General features: G+C 38.8%; 2 protein-coding genes across 3 annotated transcripts; both read right to left on the reverse strand.

Moving 5' to 3' along the window:
• Positions 1–11,532: 11,532 nt before the first annotated feature.
• On the reverse strand, positions 11,533–13,036 carry LOC129779439 (odorant receptor 47a-like). 2 transcript variants are annotated; one of them, XM_055786918.1, is made up of 4 exons: positions 12,522–13,036; positions 12,106–12,460; positions 11,951–12,049; positions 11,533–11,891 (listed from the first exon to the last, which is right to left on the reverse strand). In XM_055786918.1, exons 1-4 carry the CDS (start codon positions 13,025–13,027, stop codon positions 11,694–11,696), a joined length of 1,158 nt encoding a protein of 385 aa, XP_055642893.1. In that variant the 5' UTR covers positions 13,028–13,036; the 3' UTR covers positions 11,533–11,693. The 2 variants fall into 2 exon arrangements, with proteins under 2 accessions (XP_055642893.1, XP_055642892.1); XM_055786917.1 differs by having other exon boundaries at positions 11,533–11,900.
• Positions 13,037–22,368: 9,332 nt separating this feature from the next.
• LOC129779688 (odorant receptor 63a-like) lies at positions 22,369–24,204 on the reverse strand. Its single transcript, XM_055787319.1, has 4 exons — positions 23,320–24,204; positions 22,913–23,264; positions 22,756–22,854; positions 22,369–22,699 (listed from the first exon to the last, which is right to left on the reverse strand). Exons 1-4 carry the CDS (start codon positions 23,826–23,828, stop codon positions 22,493–22,495), a joined length of 1,167 nt encoding a protein of 388 aa, XP_055643294.1. The 5' UTR covers positions 23,829–24,204; the 3' UTR covers positions 22,369–22,492.
• Between the last annotated feature and the right edge of the window lie 1,375 nt (positions 24,205–25,579).

Here is a 25,579-nt window from a genome sequence, read left to right on the forward strand (position 1 = left end):
GTGGATTGGACGATTCCCAGCATCTTACCGATGTCCCGATGTGACAACTCCGGATTCTCGAAATGAGTGCGCAGGATTAATTCACGACGCTCTTTTTCGTTCGACATTTTTCCAAATTTACGAAAAATTGACAGTGAAGCATGGCCAACGTGATCTATACACTCATATCTGATTATAAGCGAAAGCTGAAGATATAATTCCTAAAAATTAAATTTCTACAGCGTTTTTTCCGTGATGCAATATGATGTGACACACCCTTTATTTTATGGCTTGTTTTGGTTCTATGTGCGTACTAAATTCTAAACTATATTCCCAACTTAGTCAAACATACGGTCGCTTCAAGCGATAAAAATCTACGCACCAGCTGATCTAAAAGCTATGAATGAAATAAGGAAAAACACGTGATTCTGATCTTGACCCTCGTTTGCCTACCACTCCTGTTGGAATAACAAATTCTTTCGATTTCTTACACCAGCAAAGGTAGAAATGTCAATAAAAGAAGAATCAAATCATAAATCACTTTCTGATATGAGCCTCTTCCTCAGAGCTAATTCCGAAATACCGAGGTCTGCCGCAACCCGACGCTTCGAGAATCCCTCCTGAAGCCTCTGTCGGGCAATTTGAGCATTTCTGGAGTGCATTTCTCCAAATTAGTTCTCTTCTTGTGGGATTTTTGAACTAATCGAATTTTTAAAAAGAGCTCTTGAACTTTTTCACAAAAACGAATACGCACTATCATCTACTATAGAATGGAGGTTACCTTGACAGTGTAGTTTTGAACTTTCCAGTTGTTTTAGGTAAGTAAATCGTCATCCCCAAAATTGAAAAAATTAGATCAAAGCATCGCAAAACTCTTTTTGCCTCATAACTTTTTGCCACTTCCATGAAATGTATCTTGTTTATATGCGTGAGCTGCTGGTGTATTAATGTATCGAACGAATACACTGTTGACGATTTTTTTTTTGCTCGTTTGCTTCAAAAAGGCCAATGCACACTTTATCCCCGCATTAGGCTGAGGACATAGTGAATGCGACGCGATGCGGGTGCTGGCGCGGAATCATTTGCAGGAAAGTTTTTTTGTTTACTGCTGTGAAAATCAAATGCAAACCGCCCGGACCTGACATAGGCTGATGTCACATTAGGCGGATTCGCCGCCGCGGATATCGCGACGGTTTTTTTCTCGATATGAATTCGCTTCCAAAACCGCCCCGCTCTGTGTGACATGGCTCATTCACAATACACTGTAGTACCTCCGCTGCGGTTTTACTCGCGAAATCCGCGGCGGCGTATCCGGCGCGGCGGCGAATGTGGCATCAGCCATAGTAAACGCGATTTCAATGCGGCTAAACTATGTGTGGGATGTATTGCCGCGAGTGAACGCAAGTGGTGGTTGCCAGACGATTTTCATAAATATCTCCACAATCGAACTCATCGAACGAAAATAAAGACTGAGTTGTTAAATTATTATTTTCTTTCGATGAGTTATATAACTTTATTCTAATTTACGTAATGTATATAATGAAAACATTACGTTAAGGACTTTCCATTTACCATGTTCACAGATAACAACGATCTCACAATCCAACTGTTTACAAAATGAAGACATGTTATCATATCTAGCATCCTTGTGCTGGATTGTTTACATGTAGAATGGAGTGGAATGAAACATCAAAAAACGCACGACCTAAAGCGGTCAGCACGAGTTCACGAGTTTGTTTATTTAGTTACACTTTTATTGATAGTGAGCAAAGATGAGCTTAAAAAACGAAGAACAAAGATGAACCATCATTACATTTGTAATCCTTGCAAATCCTGTATAGCACGGCTTGACTCATGTTGCTACACAATGTCACACTTTTCTTTGTTGAATTCTGATGATTACGCAGAAACAAAATATTGCTATTTCTTTTCCGCCACTTTGCATTTGCTGCCGGTCACGACTGGTAATTTTCAAACAACTGCAGAGTCATTTTATTCACCCTATAGATATCTATACAATCCATTTCTTATTATGACTCTTAATAGATACCTAAATCTGCAACAACTATTCGATACCTGACCAACCCATCAAGAGATTTTTGGCTATTGTTTGAGAGTTGTTGTAGTTCTCAGAATTGAAACATATTGTATTTGACTACACAAAACAAGCTGAAACTTGTACCTTAGCACCCAAGGGCTGTACACTGTACACCCAAAAAAACAGAAAATTTCCGAGAAAAAATCTTGAGAATGTTTTTGTTAGGAAAACTTGTTTGCCTTAAATATGCACAAGTTGCGATGTATGGAAGAATGGTAGAACACACATTTCACTACCACCAAAAAAATCATCAAAATCTGAGATGACCATTTTGATGAAATCTACTTTAATTTTTTGAAATCGATTTTTTCAGTGTAGGATTTATTTCGATTATTATTATATTTTTATTTTATTTCGGTATTTTTTCTGATAGATCACTTACCATTTTCGAGTAAAAAAAAATTATAAAAAAATGGCCAAAAATATTTGGCCTTTTTCATATGTTAGTCGTGTATGTGCGTATGCGCGTGTATTTTTTTTTATTTAAGTAGGTTCAAGTAGGTTCAAGTAGCCATCATCAAGCAGTACATTTTTAAACTATTTGAATATATCATAACTACATAATCATTAACTTAAGTCTAATTAGCTAAAACTACAGAACAATATAAAAAATATATAATTTATTTCTTCGTTGCCTCGTCGGTATTATCCTTGTCTTGAACAGTGCCTGTGGTGGTTCGTAACAACTACATCGCCAGTTGATGTAGCAACGGTATCCTTTGGTAGTGAGTGCCTCCTTGTTATGTTAATAGCTCCTGTAATGATCTTATCTCAACGGGTACAAAGTTCTGCTTGTGTAATAGGAAAGGAAGGGAGAATGGACAGTGGGAGTAGGAGATGTTACCTAAATAATAACATTAGCGCTTCTCAGGAAGACATATATGGGGAACATAAAATTAGGGTCGCGAGTAGCTAAGATATTGCGAACTGTCATGCGTGAGTGTACTCCTTGAGCCTCTAAATCGGCAACCAGTTTAATTCTTTCATTGCAAAATTCATTACATGACCAAACAACGTGCTCGATGTCATGATATCCTTGACCACAATTGCATAAATTGTTAGTAGCAAGACCTATGCGAAAGAGATGCGCATTTAGCGCGAAATGATTGGACATCAATCTGGACATAGTTCTAATAAAATTTCTGTCAAGATCTAACCCTTTAAACCAGGCTTTTGTTGAAACTTTGGGGATAATAGAGTATAGCCATCTTCCAAGCTCATCTCTGTTCCATTGGTTTTGACAACAGGTGAGTGACTGCTGTCGGGAAATGGAGAAGAATTCCCGATACGCTATTTGTCTTTCAAAAACTGTGCCCGGCATACTACCCATCTTTGCGAGTGTATCCACTTTCTCATTACCAGGTATAGAGCAATGGGAAGGAAGCCAAATGAAAGTGATTCGAATACTTTTATCAACAAAAGAATTCAATGCATCCCTAATTTTGATAAAAAAAAATATAATGCTTTCGTCTGTTGTTTCAAGGATTGAATGGCTTATATATTGCTAAGAATATACGAGAAAATAAAATAGTTATCAGGTGGTAAGGACTCAACGGTCTTAATTGCATGATATATTGCAGCCAGTTCAGCAACATACACTGTACAAGGGTTTTCAAGCTTATGGAAGCTAGTGTAATGTTCATTAAAGATACCAAAACCAGTGGATCTGTTGATTCTTGAACCACCAGTGAAACACATTCTTGAAGAATTGATATGGTTATATTTTGAAACGAAAATATTAGGGATTAACGATGATTGAAGATGATCTGAAATGTCTCGAGTTTCGTCCTTCATAGAACGATCGAAATCAACGGAAGATCTGCAAAAATTCGGAAACCTAACATTATTGAAGATCCCTATTTCTTGAGAAATGTAATGAGAGTACAGATCCATGGATCTCGACCGTTGGTTCAATTCGAGAAGCTTCTTACAATTCTTAATTACTAATGGGTTCATGATTTCGCTTCGGATTAAGAAGTGATAGGACAGTTCCCAAAACCGAACCTGCAATAGTAAAACACCTGCCAGGACTTCAAGACTCATGTTGTGTGTGCGGATTCGATGCACCCTAAGACTAAACACAAGCAACTATACTGTATCCTCCCCAGTTTAATGATGTGGGTTTCAGCAGCAGATCGGAAACAAAACGAACAATAATCCATGACTGACAGTATTGTAGTTTTGTACAGCCGTGTTAGGTCTTCTGGATGAGCACCCCACCTTGTTCCAGTAACTGTCCGGAGAAAATTTGTTCTCTGTTGACATTTTTTATTCAGATACGTAATATGTTCTCCCCATGTACAAACCAAACTCCAAGGTATTTGAAGCTTGTGGATTGAACGATGGTTCTGTTGAGCAATTGAAGCAGAAGTTCGGGAGGTTAGTGCTTCCTAGAAAATACAACCATTTCTGTTTTCTCGCTTGAGGATTCAATACCTAGCTTCACAGCCCATATAGATAAATTATTTAAGGAAATTTGCAGCGGTCTTTGCAAATCAATAGTTTTAGTACCTGTTATGGATACAACACTATCATCTGCCAGTTGCCTCCGAGGACATCCATCTGCAAGATGATCATCTATATCACTAATATAGAAGTTATACAGAAGAGGACTTAAGCATGAACCTTGAGGGAGACATATGAAGCTAGTCCTAGAAACAGCACAATTTCCATGAGAAAAGAGCATGTGCTTTTCGGAAAACAGATTAAACAGAAAATTGTTTAAAATTGGTGAAAATTCTTATAGATACTGAGACTAACGCCCCTTTAATGTCTAAGAGAGCAGAAGCCATCTGTTTTTCATTACCAAAGGTCGTCTGAATTTCGGAAGCAAGTAGCGCGAGACAATCATTTGTCCCTTTGCCCTTGCGAAAACCGAACTGCGTATCTGATAAAAAGGTATTCGTTTCGACCCATTCGTCTAAACGTCGGAGTATCATTTTTTCCAATAATTTACGGATGCATTATAGCATGGCTATAGGTCTGTATGAGTTATGGCGGGAAGCTGGCTTATTCGGTTCTTGAATGGCTACTACTTTCAGTTGTCTCCACTCGATAGGGACAATATTTTGCTCAATAAACTTATTGAAAAACCTTAATGAACGATTCTTAGCGACGTTTGAAAGGTTCTATAAAAGATTAAATTTGATTCCATCGGAACCAGGAGCTCAATTATTGCACGAAAGAAGTGCAAATGAGAATTCAGTCATTGAAAACAATAGGTCGTATGAATAAAAAAAAGTATTTACTTATTCTGCCCGTTTCCAAATAAAGTAAACTTACCTAGTATTTACTTGAATCCGTATGAATAAAAGTTTACTTTACTAATTTGATTTTCGAATTCGAGCATAGTTTTTACTTTGTCAAACATCTATCAACTGATTGTTTGGGTTTCGTTTCAAAACGTTTTTTTTTTTGGACAAAGCGTGAATTCGCGATGAAAAAGGAATAGTGTCGACGTCTGGTGGCGACTTACAATTAGGGACCATAGTTTGGGTCCCTATCTCGTTAGTGTAATACCTATTAGAAGACACGAAGCCAGTTTTCAGATTTGAATGAAAATGTTCACATCATGTTATTTAATCACTTAAAACACTTTTTTCCGACTTTTATTTAACCCTTTGTCTATACATTTCCAACATCATTACTGAAACTTTTCACTATAATATAAAGTTGTCTTCAAAAACAATATTCGTACAAATTTTTTTCACCACCTGCAAACAAAAGTGTTTTTTCAAATTGGTACGGAAAGGTTATTTATCATTCATAATTTAAATTTTAAAAACGTGTTCATTTTGCCTGAAAATCAATCAATTTTTTTACGCTCCCCTAAACTAGTAAACGAAGCTCAATGCCATCAATGCGGATCGTTAACTTGTTTAGCTTCAAGCGCAAGATAACAGCATTAAACATAAATCGGATATGACATCAAAACGAATGATAGTGTTTTCAGATCCAAAGTATGCTCATGAGCATACTTGATAATAACGAAGTAAATACTTGGTGAATACTGTTTTATTCATACGAAATCAGCTAAACATCCATTTTCGAAAAGTAAATACTTTGTTGTTTCTTTTATTCATACCAAACGTAGTAAAAACTTAATCTCACTGCTCGACTGCTCGAATGAAGTAAAGTAAAGGTGAATTTTGTTTTTATTCATACGGCCTAATGGCTCGTTATTACTATTGGAAGACGATGTATTACGAGATACGTCTTCTGCAGGGACAAAATCTGGACATACTTTTTTGGCAAAATCAAGAATCCATCGGTCGGAATACTCTTTGTTTTCGTTTGTATGGTTTTTGTTTCGCAAATACCTGACTGTGTTCCATAGGGTACTCATAGATGTTTCCCTTGACAAACCATTGACATATCGTCGCCAGTAACTGCGTTTTTTCCGCTCGAATAAGATTGTTGAATTTGGTCTCCAAAAGTTCATACTTATCGAAATTTTCCATTGAGCCATTTTTGCGAAAATTTTTGAAAGCAGAGGATTTTTTGAAATAAGCATCCGTACACTCTTTGTTTCGCCAAGGAGCATCAGGGCGTCGGCAAAGTTTTGAACCAGGGAAACGTTTCGTTTGAGCTTGAATGGCAGTGTGGTAAATCAAACTAGCAATGAAATCATATTCTTCGAGAGGTGGAAGTTCAGGAGTTGAATTGATGCTCTCTGATATAATACTACCAAATTTCTACCAGTCAATATTATGGGTAAGATCGTATACAACTTCGACCCATTTCTGTGGGCACATCTCATTGGCAATAGAAACAAGGATTGGTAAGTGATCGCTACCGTGAGGATCTTGGATTACTTCCCACATACAATCTAACGATAAAGCGGACGAACAGAGTGACAAGTCCAATATAGTTTCTCTTGCAGGGGGTTTGGGTACTCTTGTAGCTTCGCCAGTGTTCAAAATTGACAAATTGAAATTATCGCATAGATCGTAGATGATTGAGGAACGGTTATCATCATAGAGTGACCCCCAGGGTGCGCGTGTATTTGTGCGTGTGCGTTTCCGCATGGGCACGCAGAAAAGTTCCAAACCAAGTTCCTGAACCACGTTATTTCGAGCAAATCGCGTAAAAAAAGAATCCAGTGTATATCGGATTTCTTCATCATTTATATCAAGTTGGTTGATTTCATTCGCTCTTCAGACTTTCTTGTAATACGGATCGGTTGGTGGAGTTGTGAGACAAAACCTAAAAATATGGCTCCATTTCTCGTTCGTAGTTTCTCTGCGCTGTAAAGTTCCGAGAGTTTGTCGAGAACAAGAACGGCTTTAAGGATGGCTTAATCAGGCTTCAAAAAATGTATCATCCGAGAGACAAGGTGATCGAAAAACCAGCCCTTGAACAAATCTCGCATCATCCGCGGATTTGTCGATGCTTTGTCGTAAACAGGCAGATCGTTAAGGTTATTACAAAATCCGATTATTGTTGAACTTTTCAATTAACATGTGTGGAAGCTTACTACTTACATCTATGTTTACAAACGGCAACATAAAGCGCTTCTTGTTCACTTTTATCTGAGGAGCATTTAACGAGTCTCTGTCGATGGAATGACTTAAAAGCGTAAGCCGCTCAAGTGTGCGTTAAATATTTGACATGCTTAGAAACTGGGGCTCCACATTTCCACAGAGAACTCTTCCACATACTTGTTAATAACCCAAATACAACTAGGAAACTTAGTCCCGGTTTATCATAAGTAGGCGTAAGCCATACCGCCTGATGAATTTGTCAACGTACCCGTAATCACCCCATACTACCATTTTAGAATGAATCTTTGCAGTAACCGCAGCGTTTTTGAGGAAACAAGCGTGCAGCGTCTACCTCCAAATGCTAGGTCTTTTTGAAACGTTTCCGGTTTGCTGCAAAACAATTGACGAATAAAAACATGTCTTTCCTGGCACGTTTAATGTTGCTATCTTTCGAACGCTATCTGATGTTGTACTTCCGCATAATTGACTTAATCAACTTTTTTTGAAACGCATCCTCAAAATTCCCGAAAAAGCAATCCAAAGATCGCTTTTCCCCCAGAAAAGTCTTTTCGAACTTTCGAAGCCATTTTCATCGAATACATTTCACATTGATATTAAACTTAAATCAATATTTATATCATGAACAATCCAGTGCTACCAACATCTGACCATGAAACTGACCATGAAACATTATATAAATATTGAATTTTGAAATAACAATTCGCACCTTAATACAAGTGTTTACATATTTTGAAACATGCAAAGGCCACTAAATGCCATCTGTGAACCTGTAAGATTGGCAGGATTATCTGATTAATTGTTTATGAAACTCTAAGTATCGATTCTGAGGTGCATTTTCACATATTGAAAATTGAGGTAAAATGTACGTGTTTTCGAGTGACGTTATATCGAGGGTACTTAATAACGAGGGTTCGTTATATCGAAGCTCCCCTGTATAATTATTGTTTTTTAAATAAAACATTGAAAACATTTTGAAGAACAAAAGTTCATCTGCTCATATTCACTTGTTGTCTAGATCTCACATTTTGATTTCCGTTTGGAATATATAAATTTCCAATGCAAAGCTGTCAGAAAATCTAAACAATTGAGCTTAGTGAGGATAATTTGAGGAGACTGATTACCACAGAAAAGAGTGGTGCACGCAGTTCTTTTTGAAGCTGTTCTAGGATTCTGTATTAAATGGCACATTTCAAACAATATAGAGGAAAAACTCACTGTTCATACTTTACCATCTTTACCATGGCAAATATTGAACATTTTTTATAAAAAAGAACTATATATTTTAAACAACCTTACAATTTATCAAATTTAGATTATGCTCTGAATTTGATAAATTGTAAGGAATGGAGTAGGAAAAAATAAGATAAAAGTGAAATATACCAAATAGAGCCTACGAATGTCATAACGTCTAATAAAAAAATAAAAAAGTAAATTTTGATTAAAGAAATGCATCAAACCATGCACGATGCAAATGACCAGTGAGAGGACATGTTCTCCACGAATGTGAGGCAATGTGCAATGCTTCCCAGCGTGTCCGCTTTGGATTGATTGGAAAAGGAACGAAAATGATCATTCATTAAACATGAAAGAGCTGTGGTCGCGTAGCCAATCACAACTTGTTGCCCAGCTCATCAATTATTTCCCCATACCGTAACTGGATAAATGGAAACCGAGCTGTCCCTCTGTTGTGTGCGATTTCTACCTACTGCACTCGCTCCTCCGAACAGCCACTGGGTCGAGCAAAATGGGTTTTTTTATATCGTACTAGCTGACCCGGCAAGCTTCGTCCCGCCCAAAATTTGTTTTTTCGTTATCAATAACTTCAAACATTCTTACATTCTTACTTTGAGCAAGTTCATGGATCCAATGGCAGAACTGTTCATTGATTGATCTTCTAATCGACCCCGTGGAATTTACCTTTTACTATAAAATTCCTAGTATTTCTACCAAAACTCATCATTGTAATATCAGATTATTTTCAGACACAATTCTTGTTCAAGATTTTTCAACCACTTGCAAATAACATGTTTCTCAGTTACTTGGAATAAATGTTTTATACAGAAAATATGATAGAATAAAGACAGCTCTAAATCGGACAATTCCTCCCTCGAGTTCTGCTCTTATCAACACATCCGGCGATACTTTTTAATTGGTATAGACAGAAGAAGATATAGGAGTGCGTTTCATCACATTAACGCTAGCGAAATTCAAAGATCAATTTCGCTAGCACAAACATCAAATGGAATAACAGCACTTGTCACTATGTAATTGTAGAACATATGGGAATTTAATTTTCAGAATTTTCTCTTGTTCCTTCTGTATTTTCCGAAAATTATCACTTGTCATGTTTGGTCGGAATATTTTGGTTGATGTGGGAGTAATATTTTTATGAGGCCCCCTCTCCATTCCAAAGGAGGAAGGGGTGTCATACCATCATAGAAACATTTCTCATACCCAAAAACTCTCACATCCCAAATTGTGCTTGATCAGTTCTCGAGTTATACAAAGGTTTGTGTTTGTGTGCCCACTGTAGTTTGTGTTTCATTTGTATGGCATATATATATATATATATATATATATATATATATATATATATATATATATATACTAGCTAACCCGGCAAACTTCGTCCCGCCCATTTACTTGATTAATTCTCGAGTAATGCAGAAATTTGTGTTTTATTTGTATGGCAGCCACCCCTAAGAGAGGGGGGAGGGGTATCTAACACCATAGAAACATTCATTGCACCCTAAAGTTTCCATATGCCTAATTTGGTTTAATTTGCTTGATTAATTCTCGGGTAATGCAAAAATTTGTGTTTCATTTGTACGGCAGCCCCCTCTAAGAGAGGGGGAAGGAGTATCTTAACACCATAGAAACATTTATTGCATCCTAAAACCTCCACATGCCAAATTTGGTTTCATTTGCTTGATTAATTCTCGAGTAATGCAGAAATTTGTGTTTCATTTGTATGGCAGCCCCCCCTTTGAGTGGGGGAAGGACTGTCTAACCATGATAGAAACATTTATTGCACCCTAAAACTTTCACATGCCAACTTTGGTTTCGTTTGATTGATTAATTTCCGAGTAATGCAAAAAATTGTGTTTCATTTGTATGGCAGCCCCCTCTAAGAGAGGGGGAAGGAGTATCTTATCACCATAGAAACATTTATTGCATCCTAAAACCTCCACATGCCAAATTTGGTTTCATTTGCTTGATTAATTCTCGAGTAATGCAGAAATTTGTGTTTCATTTGTATGGCAGCCCCCCCTTTGAGTGGGGGAAGGACTGTCTAACCATCATAGAACATTTATTGCACCCTAAAACTTTCACATGCCAACTTTGGTTTCGTTTGCTTGGTTATTTTCCGAGTAATGCAGAAATTTGTGTTTCATTTGTATGGCAGTCCCCCCTTAGAGAGGGGGGAGGGGTCTCAAAATATCACGAAAACCTTCCCCGGCCCCAAAAACCCCTACATACCAATTTTCATGTCGATCGGTTCAGTAGTTTCCGAGTCTCTAAGAATCAGACAGACAGACAGACATCACTCCATTTTTATATATATAGATATATATATATATATATATATATATATATATATATATATATATATATATATATATATATATATATATATATATATATCCATATATATATATATATATATATATATATATATATATATATATATATATATATATATATATATATATATATATATATATATATATATATATATATATATATATATATAGAAGATAGAAAACGAATATCGTGTTGGATAAAAAATGTGATCTTTTTAATTTTGACTTCTACACGACAATCGATTTAAATTGAATACAATTCAATATGAAACAAAAATGCAATGTTTTATTTTTCACTTCGCATTTATTTTTAACACGCAAAATCTACACAAACGCTTCCTATTGAAAATATGTTGCATGTATTCAGGAACAATTGTCAATGCTTGAGTGGTGTGACAGTAACGCTTCATGCGACTGTCAAAATCAACGTGTATGATTTTATAAGGAACAATAAGTGTGGGTTTTTTGTCATGTACCGTGTGCATTGAAGCGTTCGTTAATGTCTATGAGAGTGTCCGTTCTAATTTTTTAAAAGCGCTCCTTCAGAATAAGATAGTACGAGAATGATGCCTGAACGATAATGGACAGTCTTTCAACATTGATATAATAGAATTTGGCTGCCGTGATTCCGGTCGGCTTCTGGGCCCTCTGAATGATAAGGATAGCGCTCTTCTGCACGGATGTCTTCTCGTCGTACCAGGGGAAGCTGTATATAGCATCTGCCACCTGAGCTGCCTGAAGAGAAAATTATGAACATCCATTGCATCTAAGACCAATCGTTTTACCTTCTCACTCAAATTCGTCCCGTTGATACAGTACACAGTTATTTCATACAAAAGAACCGAAAACAGTATCAACACGTTTCCAACGTTTGGGCCAAAGTTCTGAGGAAACAATGCATTCAAATATAGTGAAGATCCGCAATGGAATAGATACTCACATCCGACATGTATAGCATACTCAAGCACCACATCAGGATACAAAACAATATCTGGTTCATCAAAACAAAGCAAAGAGTGGCTTCCAGATTGTCAACATATTCCAGAGCAAGACAATGCAGCTCCACTATTTCGCCTAACTCCTTAATACGGTCGTCCTGGTTCTCAATTTTAGTCGCTAGATCGATGCGTTTCGACACCAGGTCGAAGACCTTCGCCCCATATTGGATCAAAACCACAAATACCGCTCCTTTCAGCGTGTTATGAAGAGCGGAGCTAACCACACTACTTATGTAGAAAGTCAACATGTAGAATATATAATGACCAAAATTGGTACGAACGTTGAGCCAGTAAAAGCTGAAATGATTATTTTTCTTGACAAAAATTGAATCTGGTAATATTCTAGCTCGTTACTCACTCCAACTCGAAACCAAGAAAAAAGTCGTTCTCCGTATCAACGGAAAGCAGTTGCACTACACTGCACACGATTGGTGCAAGTGTGAAGAAAATCGCCAGAACCAGTATGTAAAAGCAATAGTGCCGGCCAAACTTGTCCCTCTGTGCCGTGAACTCGTCTATGTCCTTGTTCAATTCCTCCGGCCAGTCGCGGTTCAACATGTTCTCCAGCACTGCCACCAATCGCTCGAACCGATCCCGCCTGAGGACAAAAATTGCAACCGAGACGCTATTTTCGATTTCGAATATCAACTCGGCCACATTCCTCACAAAAGTGTCGAAACCTTCCTTCCCGGCACCGAAGACTACTTTCGGTAGAATAATCAAAGCCACTATGTTGAACACAAGGAAACCGTACTTGTACATCTGCCGACGGTTACCCCAAAGTCCGAGGGATCGGAGGAGTGCTAACTGGAACCGGAGGGAGCGATGTTCCGGAGGATTGGAGCGTTTCTTGAATAACTGCATGGCGTAGATATTTCTGCCGATACTGCGGATGTACGAAGACCGTCTGGAGTATTTCTACCAGCAGTTGCTCAGTTATCTCGACTGTCATTGGGGAGAAAACGTTAACAAGTCATGGTATATCTGCGAGATCATTCCAGATAAGAGCAGTATACGCGTTCACATTATATTTGTTCCCAAATAAATAATCAACAAAATTGTTACAATGTAGTTAGGCATGAAGCCTTCTTCTGCTGTATCACAGCTGCGCTTACATTGTATCTTGAACCGTAATTCTTGATGGACCATGGGCCATTTGCTACCCAGTGTCTTTACACAGAGTTCTGCCTACAGATGGTAAAGAGGTTAACAAGTCATAGTTGACAATCAATTTTTGCAAGATCATACCGTGCAGGATTTGTACACACGTTAACGTTACATTTGTTCCCAAATGAATAATTAACAAAATCGTTACAATGTAGTGAGCAATGAGACCTCCTCTTGCTTTATCTTCATTTATAACGGGACATATCCTTAAGCTTAAATTATTGTCTACAGATGGTCTTCGACTTTAAAAACAAAATTGGTGCTTAAGACTTGGCTTCCAGACTCGAGATCATCTTTGTCACGGAATGTTACACTATTATGTACATTGTTTTGTCGACACACGTCACGAATTTGTTTCTACTTAATCAGCCTTCTTTGCAACAAAATTCCTGATTATCTCTAGATAATCTGAGTTATGGTTATCGACTATGTCAATGGAAATATCTTTGGTAAAAATGTAAAAACCAAGTTTCAGATGTAATGTACTCCTACCCTTGGTATAACGATCCATGCAGAAGAGTGCCCTGCTGTTGATTGAGGAGCGCAAAACGCAATGGGAACAACCCCGGCCAATTGACCTCGTATACGCCTCCTATTCGTACTGTTTGATCTTGAAAGATAATTTCTGAATGAAATACTGCGCGGAAAACTTATTGTATCCAGAATTCCTAGTCACCATGGCTTTAGTTAATTAATCATGCATACCGAATAAAACTTAATTTTTACGTGTTCTCTCGAAAAACAACTCCACCCATGCGGCAGTAAACAAATTCCCATTGACATTCACGGCCCATTAGCAATAAAAATCTGCAATGTTCTCCCAGCTGGTGTCCTGTCGGGCTCACTGCCTCTCGAAATTCAGCCATGACTGCCGGATCCAACTGCCTCGATAATCTCCATTAAACCCCCCTCATATAGGCCGTTGGTAAAGATCGAAGCCGAACGAAGTGTAATTTATGGATATGAGAGAAGTCATATATTCTGAATAGCTGGAAGCACAGTTTACGCAATGACGTATATATGTTTGTGGGTGTGAGGGTTTGTGTGTTTTCCAGGAAGATGGCAAAATATAAAATTCTGCCAGGATGATAAACGGTAATTTATGACTTAATCGACACTTCCGTACCGGCTGGAAGTGAAATTTAATACTTGTTTGATGGTTTTATTTGACGTAATAGCGCCATGCTGCGAAGCAAAATCTACTCGTCAGTTGAACGGTAGTTTAGACAGAATTACGAATCAATCGTTATGCTTTATGACCAAAAATATATAATAATTAGGACAAATGCATATAGAATGGTTCGATGTTTCGAATTGTGAGTTTATGAATGTCCCGTTTAGGATTTTCATTCTCCCCTCTTTTACTTCAGCTTCGAGTTACTGTCCTATGAACTATTTTCCTATATTAATAACAACTTCCAACCACTGAATTAACCCAGAACCGACAAACTGAAAATATTCACACCCAGACATAACTGTTTGTGACATAACTCTCGCGAAAAAAAAACACCGGCTTTTGAAAATATGCGACACCACATTCTATTCTAAGCTATATTCATGCAAAAAAAAATCGTTCAAATTCTCCAATTTGAGATTAATTAAATTGCTAGAAATTATTTTTTTCTCTTAGAATTTACCTTGTCATGTGCATTTTTTGTTTTTTTTTTCATTTGATATTAAACTTAGAAAATATATTGGTGTCATTCTGAAAAAAGTAACTTGGCTATTCAGCGAATAAAAAATGTCTGTTTTCGTTCCGAATAACGATAATTTTCTGGATTCATCGTTACTTTTTTTGACGTTGGACTATATGAGGAGTCACTCTAGGAAATTGAAAATGTAGCATGTAACGATTCATTGAGGGATTTCAAACGCATATCACGCAAAATCGTTATTGCGATATATGTTACGTTGTATACCATTAAACAAGAAATTTATTCAACTTTTTTTTCTTAAAACATGAACAGTGCATATATTTAAAAAAAAAACAATTTGACGATTAAAATGGTTAATTGATTATACTAACCATTCTTTTTGCCTACAATTCGGGCGTTAGCTCACAATCTGAGTCAATGCGTATTATGAATTGTTAGCCATTTGCCGATAATAGGCATTTATCAGTCACCAGAATCAATGGAAGGATGACCTTGGAATAATCTTGGATGGTTTTACTCTATTCTCCCCAATTATTTGATGGCACGAAAAGTTAATCGTTGAAACGTTGATAGAGATCATCTGGCTATAACGTAATTACAACCCAAACTCCGCCTGCGAATGACGGATCCCAATAATAGCATGTCCGAATAAGAACCTGAAATTATTGAGAACCAGAGCAGTGGGTCCAAAGTCCCAGTAAAGGAGGATGGTTGTAATAGCTGTTATCCATGGTTATTATGGAAAGAAAGTAATGGATAAATCCCTAATCCAAGGTGTGAAGCGGGGGTCTAAACCCTGCCGATAACGGAGCCTGTGGAGCACCAGGGCACCCTCCACAGTATCGTCTGCCCTTGCTGCATTAAGCCGGTCACTGATGCAACGGACTTTGTTTTACCGCGAGACTCGAGGGGCTAATCAAAATGATAACAATAAAAAAACTTCGGGTTCCCGCAGCCTCTCTCTGTCGGAAAAAAAAACTCCATAGAGATCGACTCTATGAGTGTTGAAAAGAATGAAGTACTGAATGACGCACCTGTGGATGTTCAGTCATGCTCCTCTTCCATCCTCAATACTCCGACTCGTTGTGAGTCGCTAGAGGAAGATAGTGACGATTGTAGCGTCACTATAAAAACTGAATCTAAAGTTGTAGATTCAGTCGAGGTCCACTCTTCGTGGAAAAAGGACCTCACCAAGGGTCAGAGAAGAAAACTGAAGAACTTGATCGCAGCTGGGCTGCAAGCACTGAGTCATCATATCTCTGGGCCAACAAAACGCCCCTGAGGATCGGGGCTATCTAGTAGTGATGAAAACCGATTCCTAAAAAATCGAAGCAAAAACTCTACCCCTGACAAAGAGCGGGGCAGAATGAGCAGAAAAAAGTGGCATATAACACTCTTCAAAACAATACCACAAAAACCACTATCGAATCTGGCATGTCCTTCAAAGAAGCCTTAGAACAGATCAAAGTTGGTATTCTCCCGGAGAACTATCCCAACACTGAACTGACTACAGCTCAACTAGATTCCATTCAGAATACTCTACTCACTGCAATAGAGCAACAAACAAATGAACCGGTGAAACCCAAGTTTTTCAACTGCTCATAAAGGGTGTGTCACATCAAATTGCATCACGGAAAAAACGCTGTAGAAATTAAATTTTTAGGAATTACATCTTCAGCTTTCGCTTATAATCAGATAAGAGTGTATAGATCACGTTGGCCATGCTTCACTGTCAATTTTTCGTAAATTTGGAAAAATGTCGTCGAACGAAAAAGAGCGTCGTGAATTAATCCTGTGCACTCATTTCGAGAATCCGGAGTTGTCACATCGGGACATCGGTAAGATGCTGGGAATCGTCCAATCCACGGTCAGCAGAGTACTAAAACGATACTTCGAGAACCTAACCATCGACCGGAAGGTGAAGAACGGCAAAAATGGATGCTCCGTCAGTGAAAAAGATCACAAGCGCGTAGTTAAGCAGTTTAGACGTGATCCGAGAAGTTCGGTCCGGGATGTCGCCAATAAGCTGAATTTGTCAAGTTCATTCGTCCAGCGGACCAAGCAGCGGGAGGGCCTGCGTACATACAAGGTTCAGAAGGCTCCTAACCGCGACGAAGAGCAAAGCATGGTGGGGAAGACGCGAGCCCGGAAGTAATGGACGGTAATGGACGACGAAACCTACGTCAAAGCGGACTTTCGTCAGCTGCCGGACCTGTTGTTCTTCTCCGCAGAGGACAAATTCAGCGTTCCGGGGGAGATTCGCAAGCAGAAACTATCCAAGTTTGCCAAAAAGTACATGGTGTGGCAAGCGATCTGCTCTTGCGGAAAGCGGAGCGCCCCCTTCGTGATGACCGGCACAGTAAACGGGCAGGTTTACCTTAAGGAGTGCCTACAGAAGCGCTCACTACCACTATTGAAGCAGCACGAGGGCCCGACCATCTTCTGGCCGGATCTCGCTTCGTGCCACTATTCAAAGGACGTGTTGGAGTGGTACGAAGCCAACGGGGTCACCTTCGTGCCAACGTGCCGGAGCTTCGCCCAATAGAGAAATATTGGGCGATTATGAAGCAGGCCCTCCGGAAGAACCCAAAAGTTGTCAAATCGGAGGCGGACTTCAAGAGAAAATGGATTTCTGTTCAAAAAAAACTACAACCTGACGTTGTACAGAACCTTATGGACGGGGTAAAGAGGAAGGTGCGAGCATACGGGCTTGGGCTCGAAGTATGAATAAAAAGAAAATGCCAAAAGTTGTTTAATAGTTTTTATTTTACTGTCTAAAATTTTCAAAAGGATCGGTCTACTGGGCGAATTTCTACAGCGTTTTTTCCGTGATGCAATTTGATTTGACACACCCTTTATAAGTCGGGTTATCTAATCCTTTCCTGTAAAGATCATCAAACTTCGGAATGGTTGAAGAAAGTGGTTCCCATGATAACCCTAGAAGATAACATAACACTGGTCGCTCTAGACGCAAAAAATATTCCGAGTCCAGAGATTCATCATGCCTTTTGTCCACAAAGTGCAACATACAGCGACGAGAGACTCAAAAGCCTCATTGAGAGCCAAAACGAAAATCTCTCCACCGATAAATGACGAATACTCAAGAGATCCAATCTTAATGAAATCCACGCGGATTGGACGCTAACAGTCGACGAAGCTTCAATGCGTCAACTTGTAATCAACCACTTCAAAATAAATTTCCGATTTAGCGAAACTAAGCTGAGGAAAACTAATCCAAACCAGCGCCAAACCACAACTCAAAAAAACTCCAGTGTGCTCGAAGGAAATCTGGTGTCAAGAAACGAGAAACTTCATAACTCCAAAAACTCAGGTAATCTGAAGTCTTCAGAGCCCAGTGATTCCATACTTGAGGAGCCACAATATGCTCGAAAAGTCATCAGCAGGGTTTCTGATAAATCGAAGTTTCCTCGAGAAGTGTCTCCGAAAAACAAGGAACTTTACAATCTGGCTGTTCCTGGCCCAAGCGGTTCAAACTTAAAGGCAATCGCAAAACAAGTAGGAACTTCAACTACGTCATGTGAGAAAGGTGAGTTTCTTCAAACCTCCCCATCACGCCAGATCCAAAACGAGCATGGACACTGGAACAAGCAAAAAACCTGACCATAATTTCAACAAAACAGATGGGGCTCCAATTCTCCCAAATAAACCCCCGGATCGGTCAACCCAACCTAATGCAGAACACTAAAGTTTTGTAGTAATCGGACTCAGCAATGTCTGGAGAATGCGGCGGGTGGAATAGGACCTCCCATTTCAGCGTTTCCAAGTATGTTTTGACCGGTTTCGCGACATGCGGCCGAGCATTGTCGTGCTGCCAAAAAAAAACTTTATCGTATCTTTGCTCGTATTGTGGCCGTTTTTCCTTCATACACGGCTCAAACGCATCAATTGTCATCGGTAGAGGTCCTCCGTAATGGTTTCATTCGGTTTTAGCAGCTCATAGTACACCACACCCAGCTGGTCCCACCAAATAGACAGCATAACCTTCTGGCCGTGAATATTCCGCGCGGCCGTCTATGTTGATGCATGGCCGGGTTATCCATACGTTGCCCGACGTTTAGGATTGTCGTAATGGACCCACTTTTCATCGCCAGTAACGATTGGATTTTAAAAACCCTTTCCTTTATGCCGTTGGAGCAGTTGTTCGCTCGTGAAAAAATGGCGTTCGACGTCTCGTGGCTTCAATTCATTCGGCACCCAATATCCTATATTTCGGATCATTCCCATTACTTTTAAACGATCGAATATGGTTTACTGAGCTATTCCAAGGGTATCTGCAAGTTCTTGTTGCGTTTGTGGCGGATCTGGAACGAGTAAAGCCTCCCATTCTTCATCTCCAAACTTTTTTGGCGGTCCGGAACGTTCTTCGTCTTCCAAGTCAAAATTACCACTTTCAAATTGTGCAAACCACGTCTGACACGTTCGCTCAGTTGGAGCATGGTCACCATAAACCTCCATCGAAATGCGATGACTTTCAGCAGCTTTTTTCTTCATATTGGAGTAATTAAGTAACACTCCCCGCAAAAACACTCTCTTTGGTACGAAATTCAACATATTCGAAGTGGCAAAAAGCTATGTTGTTTTCACTTCAACTTTTAAACATATACTGAAAAGGACGCGCAATGACAGTAGCTTTCCAACGAATGTCTGGAAATTTGATTCACTGGAATAATAATCAAGTTACGCCATCTGTTGTAAAAACTTAAGAGAATACGAGAAATTTTGAGTGCTTTATCCAGACGCTGTTATGTCATTACCTTTGTCTGGGTCCCTTCACATTGCTCAATTCTGGGTTATGAGAGTGCTGACTCATTAGCAAAGGTAGGTGCAATTGAAGGCGATATTTATCAGCGTCAAATCGCCTTCAATGAATTTTATTCTTTAGTCCGCAAAAATACCATAGTTAACTGGTAACGCAAATGGAACGAAGATGAATTGGGCCGGTGGCTCCACTCGATTATCCCTAAGGTTAGCCTCAAACCATGGTTCAAAAGTCTGGACTTGAGTCGGGACTTTATTCGCACCTTCTCCCGACTCATGTCCAATCACTGTTCGTTAGATGCGCTACTCTTTCGTATTAATCTCGCCGACAACAATCTTTGTGTTTGTGGCCAAGGTTACCACGACATCGAGCACGTTGTTTGGTCGTGCGAGCTGTATCTTGTCGCCAGATCGAATTTAGTAGTCACCCTTCGGGCCCGAGGAAGGCAGCCCATGATGCCGGTGAGAGACGTGTTGGCTCGGTTAGACCTTGATTACATGTCCCAAATATATGTTTTCCTTAAAGCTATCGATATTCGTGTGTGATTGTCCTTATACCCTTAGTTTTTCCTTTTCCTTTTCCTTTGTGAGAGATCGGATCCCTTCTTAAGAATAAGATGAAATGTAAATACATATTAGATATAAGATAGGTTTAAGAATTGAGTGTGATGAGTGTGATTGAGAGTGTGAGTGTGATCATTGTCAACATATCCTCATATCCCCTCCTTTTCCTGAAGAAAATATGTCACCCTTCTAAACTCGAGTCGACCGCGAGTAATCGGTTTCCTATATTATTAACATTAGAATTAAGGAAAAATGTATATATATACTAGTAACAATACAGTAAGGAGTTCGGCTCCTTTAAACCTATGTAACTGAGCCTGTAAAAATAAACGATTTAAATAAAAAAAAAAAATCTGTTGTAAAACCGAAGAAACTTACCGGTACACCTAATATTTGTACACATTTTTGAACATCGATAAAAAAATCAAAAAGTGACGAGTTCCTCGCGTCCATGTTAGAATGTGGTTATGGATTCTATTTCATCTTGCCCGTTTAAAGGATATAAGTTAGTATAAGAAACTGTTTTGACAGTTTGAATGAAATTGATGGTATGTGTGGTGGCTAATAATCTAAGCTATCATTACCCAATGTAAATCTCGTCGTTTCATGCAATTCTAAGACATTTGGCTTCAAAAAATTTTTTTAACCCCCGATTTCCTTTACTCTTCCCTTGGGCGATTTTCAGAAAACCTAAATTTTGACATCTGCGACAATAGTAAATGAAGTCCGGATGAGCTAATAGTTTGCATATGGTATTTTCTAGTGCAAATCAACATTTAGCAGGAAGTCCCGTATGAAAAATCGATATGACGATTTTCATTGATACCGAAAAATCATTAGTTTTGCCTCGTATTCAGAAAAAAACTGCCCCAGAGAGTCGATTTTTGACAAAAAAAATTCTAGATGACAATGGATCTCGACGTTTCATGCAATTTGAAGACATCTGGTATCAAATTTTGTTTTTCGAAAACGAAATTTCCTTTACTTTAGGGCAATTTTTCTGTTTTCAAAAAAACTTAAACCTTTGACGGCTGAGCGAAACTTGTAAAGAAGTCCGATTTGCATAGGGTAGTTTTTCATGGGAATTCGCTTTGAAAATTCGAAGGTCACTTTTTTCCATACCTCCATTATTTAAAAAAAAACACATAATATTTCAATGTTAAGGCGAAAGTTAATTGGCTATTATAAGTACACTGGATTCTTTTTTTACACGATTTTTTGCGCGATTCTCTCGTAATTATGCGTTTTTACGCGATTTGCTCGAAATTGCGATTACCATCAAGGAGGTAAGACGTAATATATGGCTCCCAAAATAAGGTCCTTTTGCAGCTGACAATATGAATACCCCCTTAAAGAAAGTTTTTTTTTCATTGAATTACTTTTTGTAGCGTTTTTTCATCGCCATTAGTCCGTTTTTCAATGCATACGTTGAATGTCTCATAGTTGGTTTCAATGTTTACACTCTTTTGGCATTAAATATATGGACTTTGAATTATCCTCATAAACCAACTTTATTTCCACCTATATCCCAGACGAACACACATTGCGAGATAACATTGCGCCATTACGCCAATATCACATGAACAAGCTATCAAATTTCACTTTCCCACGGCATGGAAGTGTCGATTAAGCCATAAATTACCACTCATCATTCTGGGGGAATTCTCTTTTTGCCGTACTCCTGGAATACACGCACAAGCCTCAGCTACATTGCTGCTCCGGAATATATGACTTTTTTCATATCGATAAATTACACTTTGTTCGGCTTCGATCTTTGCCAACGGCCTATAGGGGGATTAATGGGGATTATCAAGGCATCTGGATCCTGCAGTCATGGTTGGATTCCAAAAGCGAGAGCACGACAGGACACCAGCTGGGGGAACATTTCAGGTTTTTATTGCTAATGGGCCGTGAATGTCAATTTGTTTACTGCCTGTTGGGAGCACTCATATTATTTCCGTCAAGAAAAACAACATCGTCATTGCATGTGAATCGAAGTAGAAATTTATTTTCCAAAAATTCATTGAAATATAGATGGCGCAGCTGTGACAATGTGAATTAAAATTTCAAAGCATGATTTTTTTCTTCAGTGAAAACTCCAAAAAACTAGAGCAATTACAAAACTGTGTTCAAAGCGATGCGTGCTATTATTCGTGTTGTGCATTCATAAATTGTCTTTCAAGATCAAATAGTACGAATAGGACGCCTGCACTACCGCTATCAGCCGCTCAAGATTGACGAAGTAGAATTTGGCCGCGGTTATTCCCGTAGTTTTTTGCGCTCTCTCAATCACCAGAAGAGCGGTCCTCTGCAGCAAGATTGGATCCTCGTACCAAGGGTAGGAATACATCGCTTCCGCTATCTGGGATGCCTATTGAAGGGTAACGATTTTCACGTTGATCACATTGGAAAATTAACCATTCTTACCCTTTCACTAAGAATCTCTCCATTGACACAGTAAATAACTAGTTCACTCATCAATACCAAGAACAATGTTATCACGTTTACTGCATTTGCTCCGAAATTCTAAAAAAAATATCTATGAATATCACTCTTCCACACTCCATAGCCATTGTACAAATACATTTGAGATGTAGAACATCATGAGGCACCAAATAAGAATGCAATTGAGCAGCTGGTTCAGCAGAATGAAGCAGATCATAGATTCGAGGTGTTCTGTATACTCCAGTATAAGTTTATGCAGCTCTATTATTTCGCGGAGTTCGTCGTGCCGGTCCTCAACTTTTGGCATTTTTGCCGTCATAGCGATTCTTCTGGCCAACAGTCCGAATATTTTCGATCCGTACTGGATCGCTACGAAGAACACCGCTCCCTTGATTATATTTTGATAGGCTGAACAACAAACGGCCAACGTGCAGAAGATGATGAACACCGAATAATGCCATACGTCGTGACGGACGTTGAGCCAGTAGAACCTGAGGATTGCTTTTGTTTATGACGACATCTCCAAAAAAATCCAGCGAAACTTACTGAATCTCAAACACCAACATGAAGTCGGTGCGATCTTCCTCCTTGAGACAAATCATCTGATACGTTGTAGACGCGATTGGACCGGCAATAAAGATGACCACCAAGAGATAGATATAAAAAGCGTAGACCAAACCAAGTCGATCCATGAGTTTATTGAAGCGATAGATTTCCTGCTGCATGTCCTCGGGCCACTCCCGGCTCAGGATTTCCCCTAGCACACGCACCAGCTGCTCGAGCGACTTTCGCCTTGTGGCGAAAATTCCGATCGAAATCAGGTTCTCCACCAGAAAAATCAGCTCAGCGATGTTTCGTGCGAAATAATCCATACCTTCCTTTCCAGGGCCTAGAAAGGCTTTCGGACCTACCAACACAGTCAGTACCATGGTGACAGCCATGAAATATCGGAATATCCGCCGCCGGTCACCCCAGAGACCAATTCGGGTGAGGTACTCCAGCCCGAAGCGAAAATGTTGCTTCTCCGGTGTTAGGTTTCGCTCAAAGAACCGCATTTCGATACACAGTATACATTACTGTATACATTGATCTAGGATTGGTTTTATAAATGCGCTGGCGGAGGGCATGTAACGAACTTTTTTGAATAGTTGATATATTTACCAAAAGTAATCAACTATTTTGAGATATCCGATCGATTGTGGTGGTTACTATTTGGCCTTCCAAAATAGTTGGATTCCATCCTCGACTTCAACGTTTTCAAAATATTGAACAAAATTCTCTTTTTTTAAATGCCGTTCGTGTTAGCTGTTACTGTGGTGCAACAATGGTGTAATTAAATTCATTCAGTTCTGCGCAAACAGATGCCGATTTTCCGAGGTTCGGTGCGTCCATCAAGCCAAAGGTATCAATCATAAAATCCTAGCAGATGTTAGTTTCTATGGACGACAATGTACGAGAAACTTTAATATCAACGAAGATGATTGATTGCTATGATTTCCATATCATAAAACAACAACAAAATTATCGATTTTGTGTCAAGGAGATGTGATGTAGTGGAGAAGGTATCTATCGTTGGACAGTAAGAAACAAGTAGAGCATTGAATGTTTTTCATGGAACCGGTACGTAAACTGTTAATAAGAAAAATGTCAAATAAGAATTTCAATTTTCCAATGGATGAAAATAAAACATAGTTTTTTGATTGGTCACCTAAATTTCAAAATGTACAGTGCTTTTGCTCATGCACAAATCGGTAAAAATCAAATGGCACGAGCTAATCAATATATCAGACTATCTAAAAGTCTCCACAGACTATATATGAATGCATACATGCTACACTGCATTTCATACCACTATAGAACCACTCCATTTTTCTGAGTTTCCAGAGATATGTAAGAAGTCGGTTGAACTAAAGTATATAGTGTAGAATACAATCTTAGTTTATAAGACTGGTCATTTGAACTTTATTGTTGTGTCGAGGCGCGAAACATTCAAAAAACTAACATTCCAGTGTTTCATAACTATAGAACCAGATGGAAAAACTCTCACTCCTTTACAAAATTAACGTCAATTTCACTTGAATTACAATAAGTTTCTAATTCGTAGGTCATCTTTAGTTCTCAATTAGATCAAATAACCCATTCGGGGTGGTTTCGACCAAGCGGCGTCTTGTTGTAGTGTGTATCTCGTTCTACGCAGAGGGTACTGCTCGTTTAAGCTCTTCAAATCACTCATACTGCTTGTAAGCTGCATCTACTATTCGTACGATCACTCCTCATAAGTACTTAGCAGGGTTTTGATTTGATAAACAAGCTGATCAGTCCAGAATCTGAAGCCCCTATCCTTTAAACCATGCCGTGACCTTCCGGATTTTATGAATTGATGCCTGTTCGTGCCGAAAGGGAAATTGAACATCCCAAGTGATCTTGATCAACAACAGTCAAGTGATATTGTGTACCTGTTTACTCACACAGTATCGCTTGGTCTGTTTCATATTGAGCAATAGCTCCAAATCTAATATCTCTCTGGAGAACAGGGTTTTGGATATTGCTTTGATCGATGATTCGTGGTTACTGACTAGAACAACTTGTCTAATCAATTATTCTAGTCAGGAAGATCAGAAAGACGGTGAAATATGCAGTCAGCAGAATAAATGTGTAAGTGTTATGTTTGTATGTTTTGTACTTGAAATTTGAATCTGTTTTTCCTGTTTAAGTATCCGAAAATTCAGAACGGTTGCGCGCGAACATTTCGGTCCTTCGAACCGGATCTTTAGAACAAGTTTTTCGGATACTTTGTATAAATTCA

This window comes from Toxorhynchites rutilus, chromosome 3, assembly GCF_029784135.1.
Source record: "Toxorhynchites rutilus septentrionalis strain SRP chromosome 3, ASM2978413v1, whole genome shotgun sequence".
NCBI classification, from domain to species: Eukaryota; Metazoa; Arthropoda; class Insecta; order Diptera; family Culicidae; genus Toxorhynchites; species Toxorhynchites rutilus.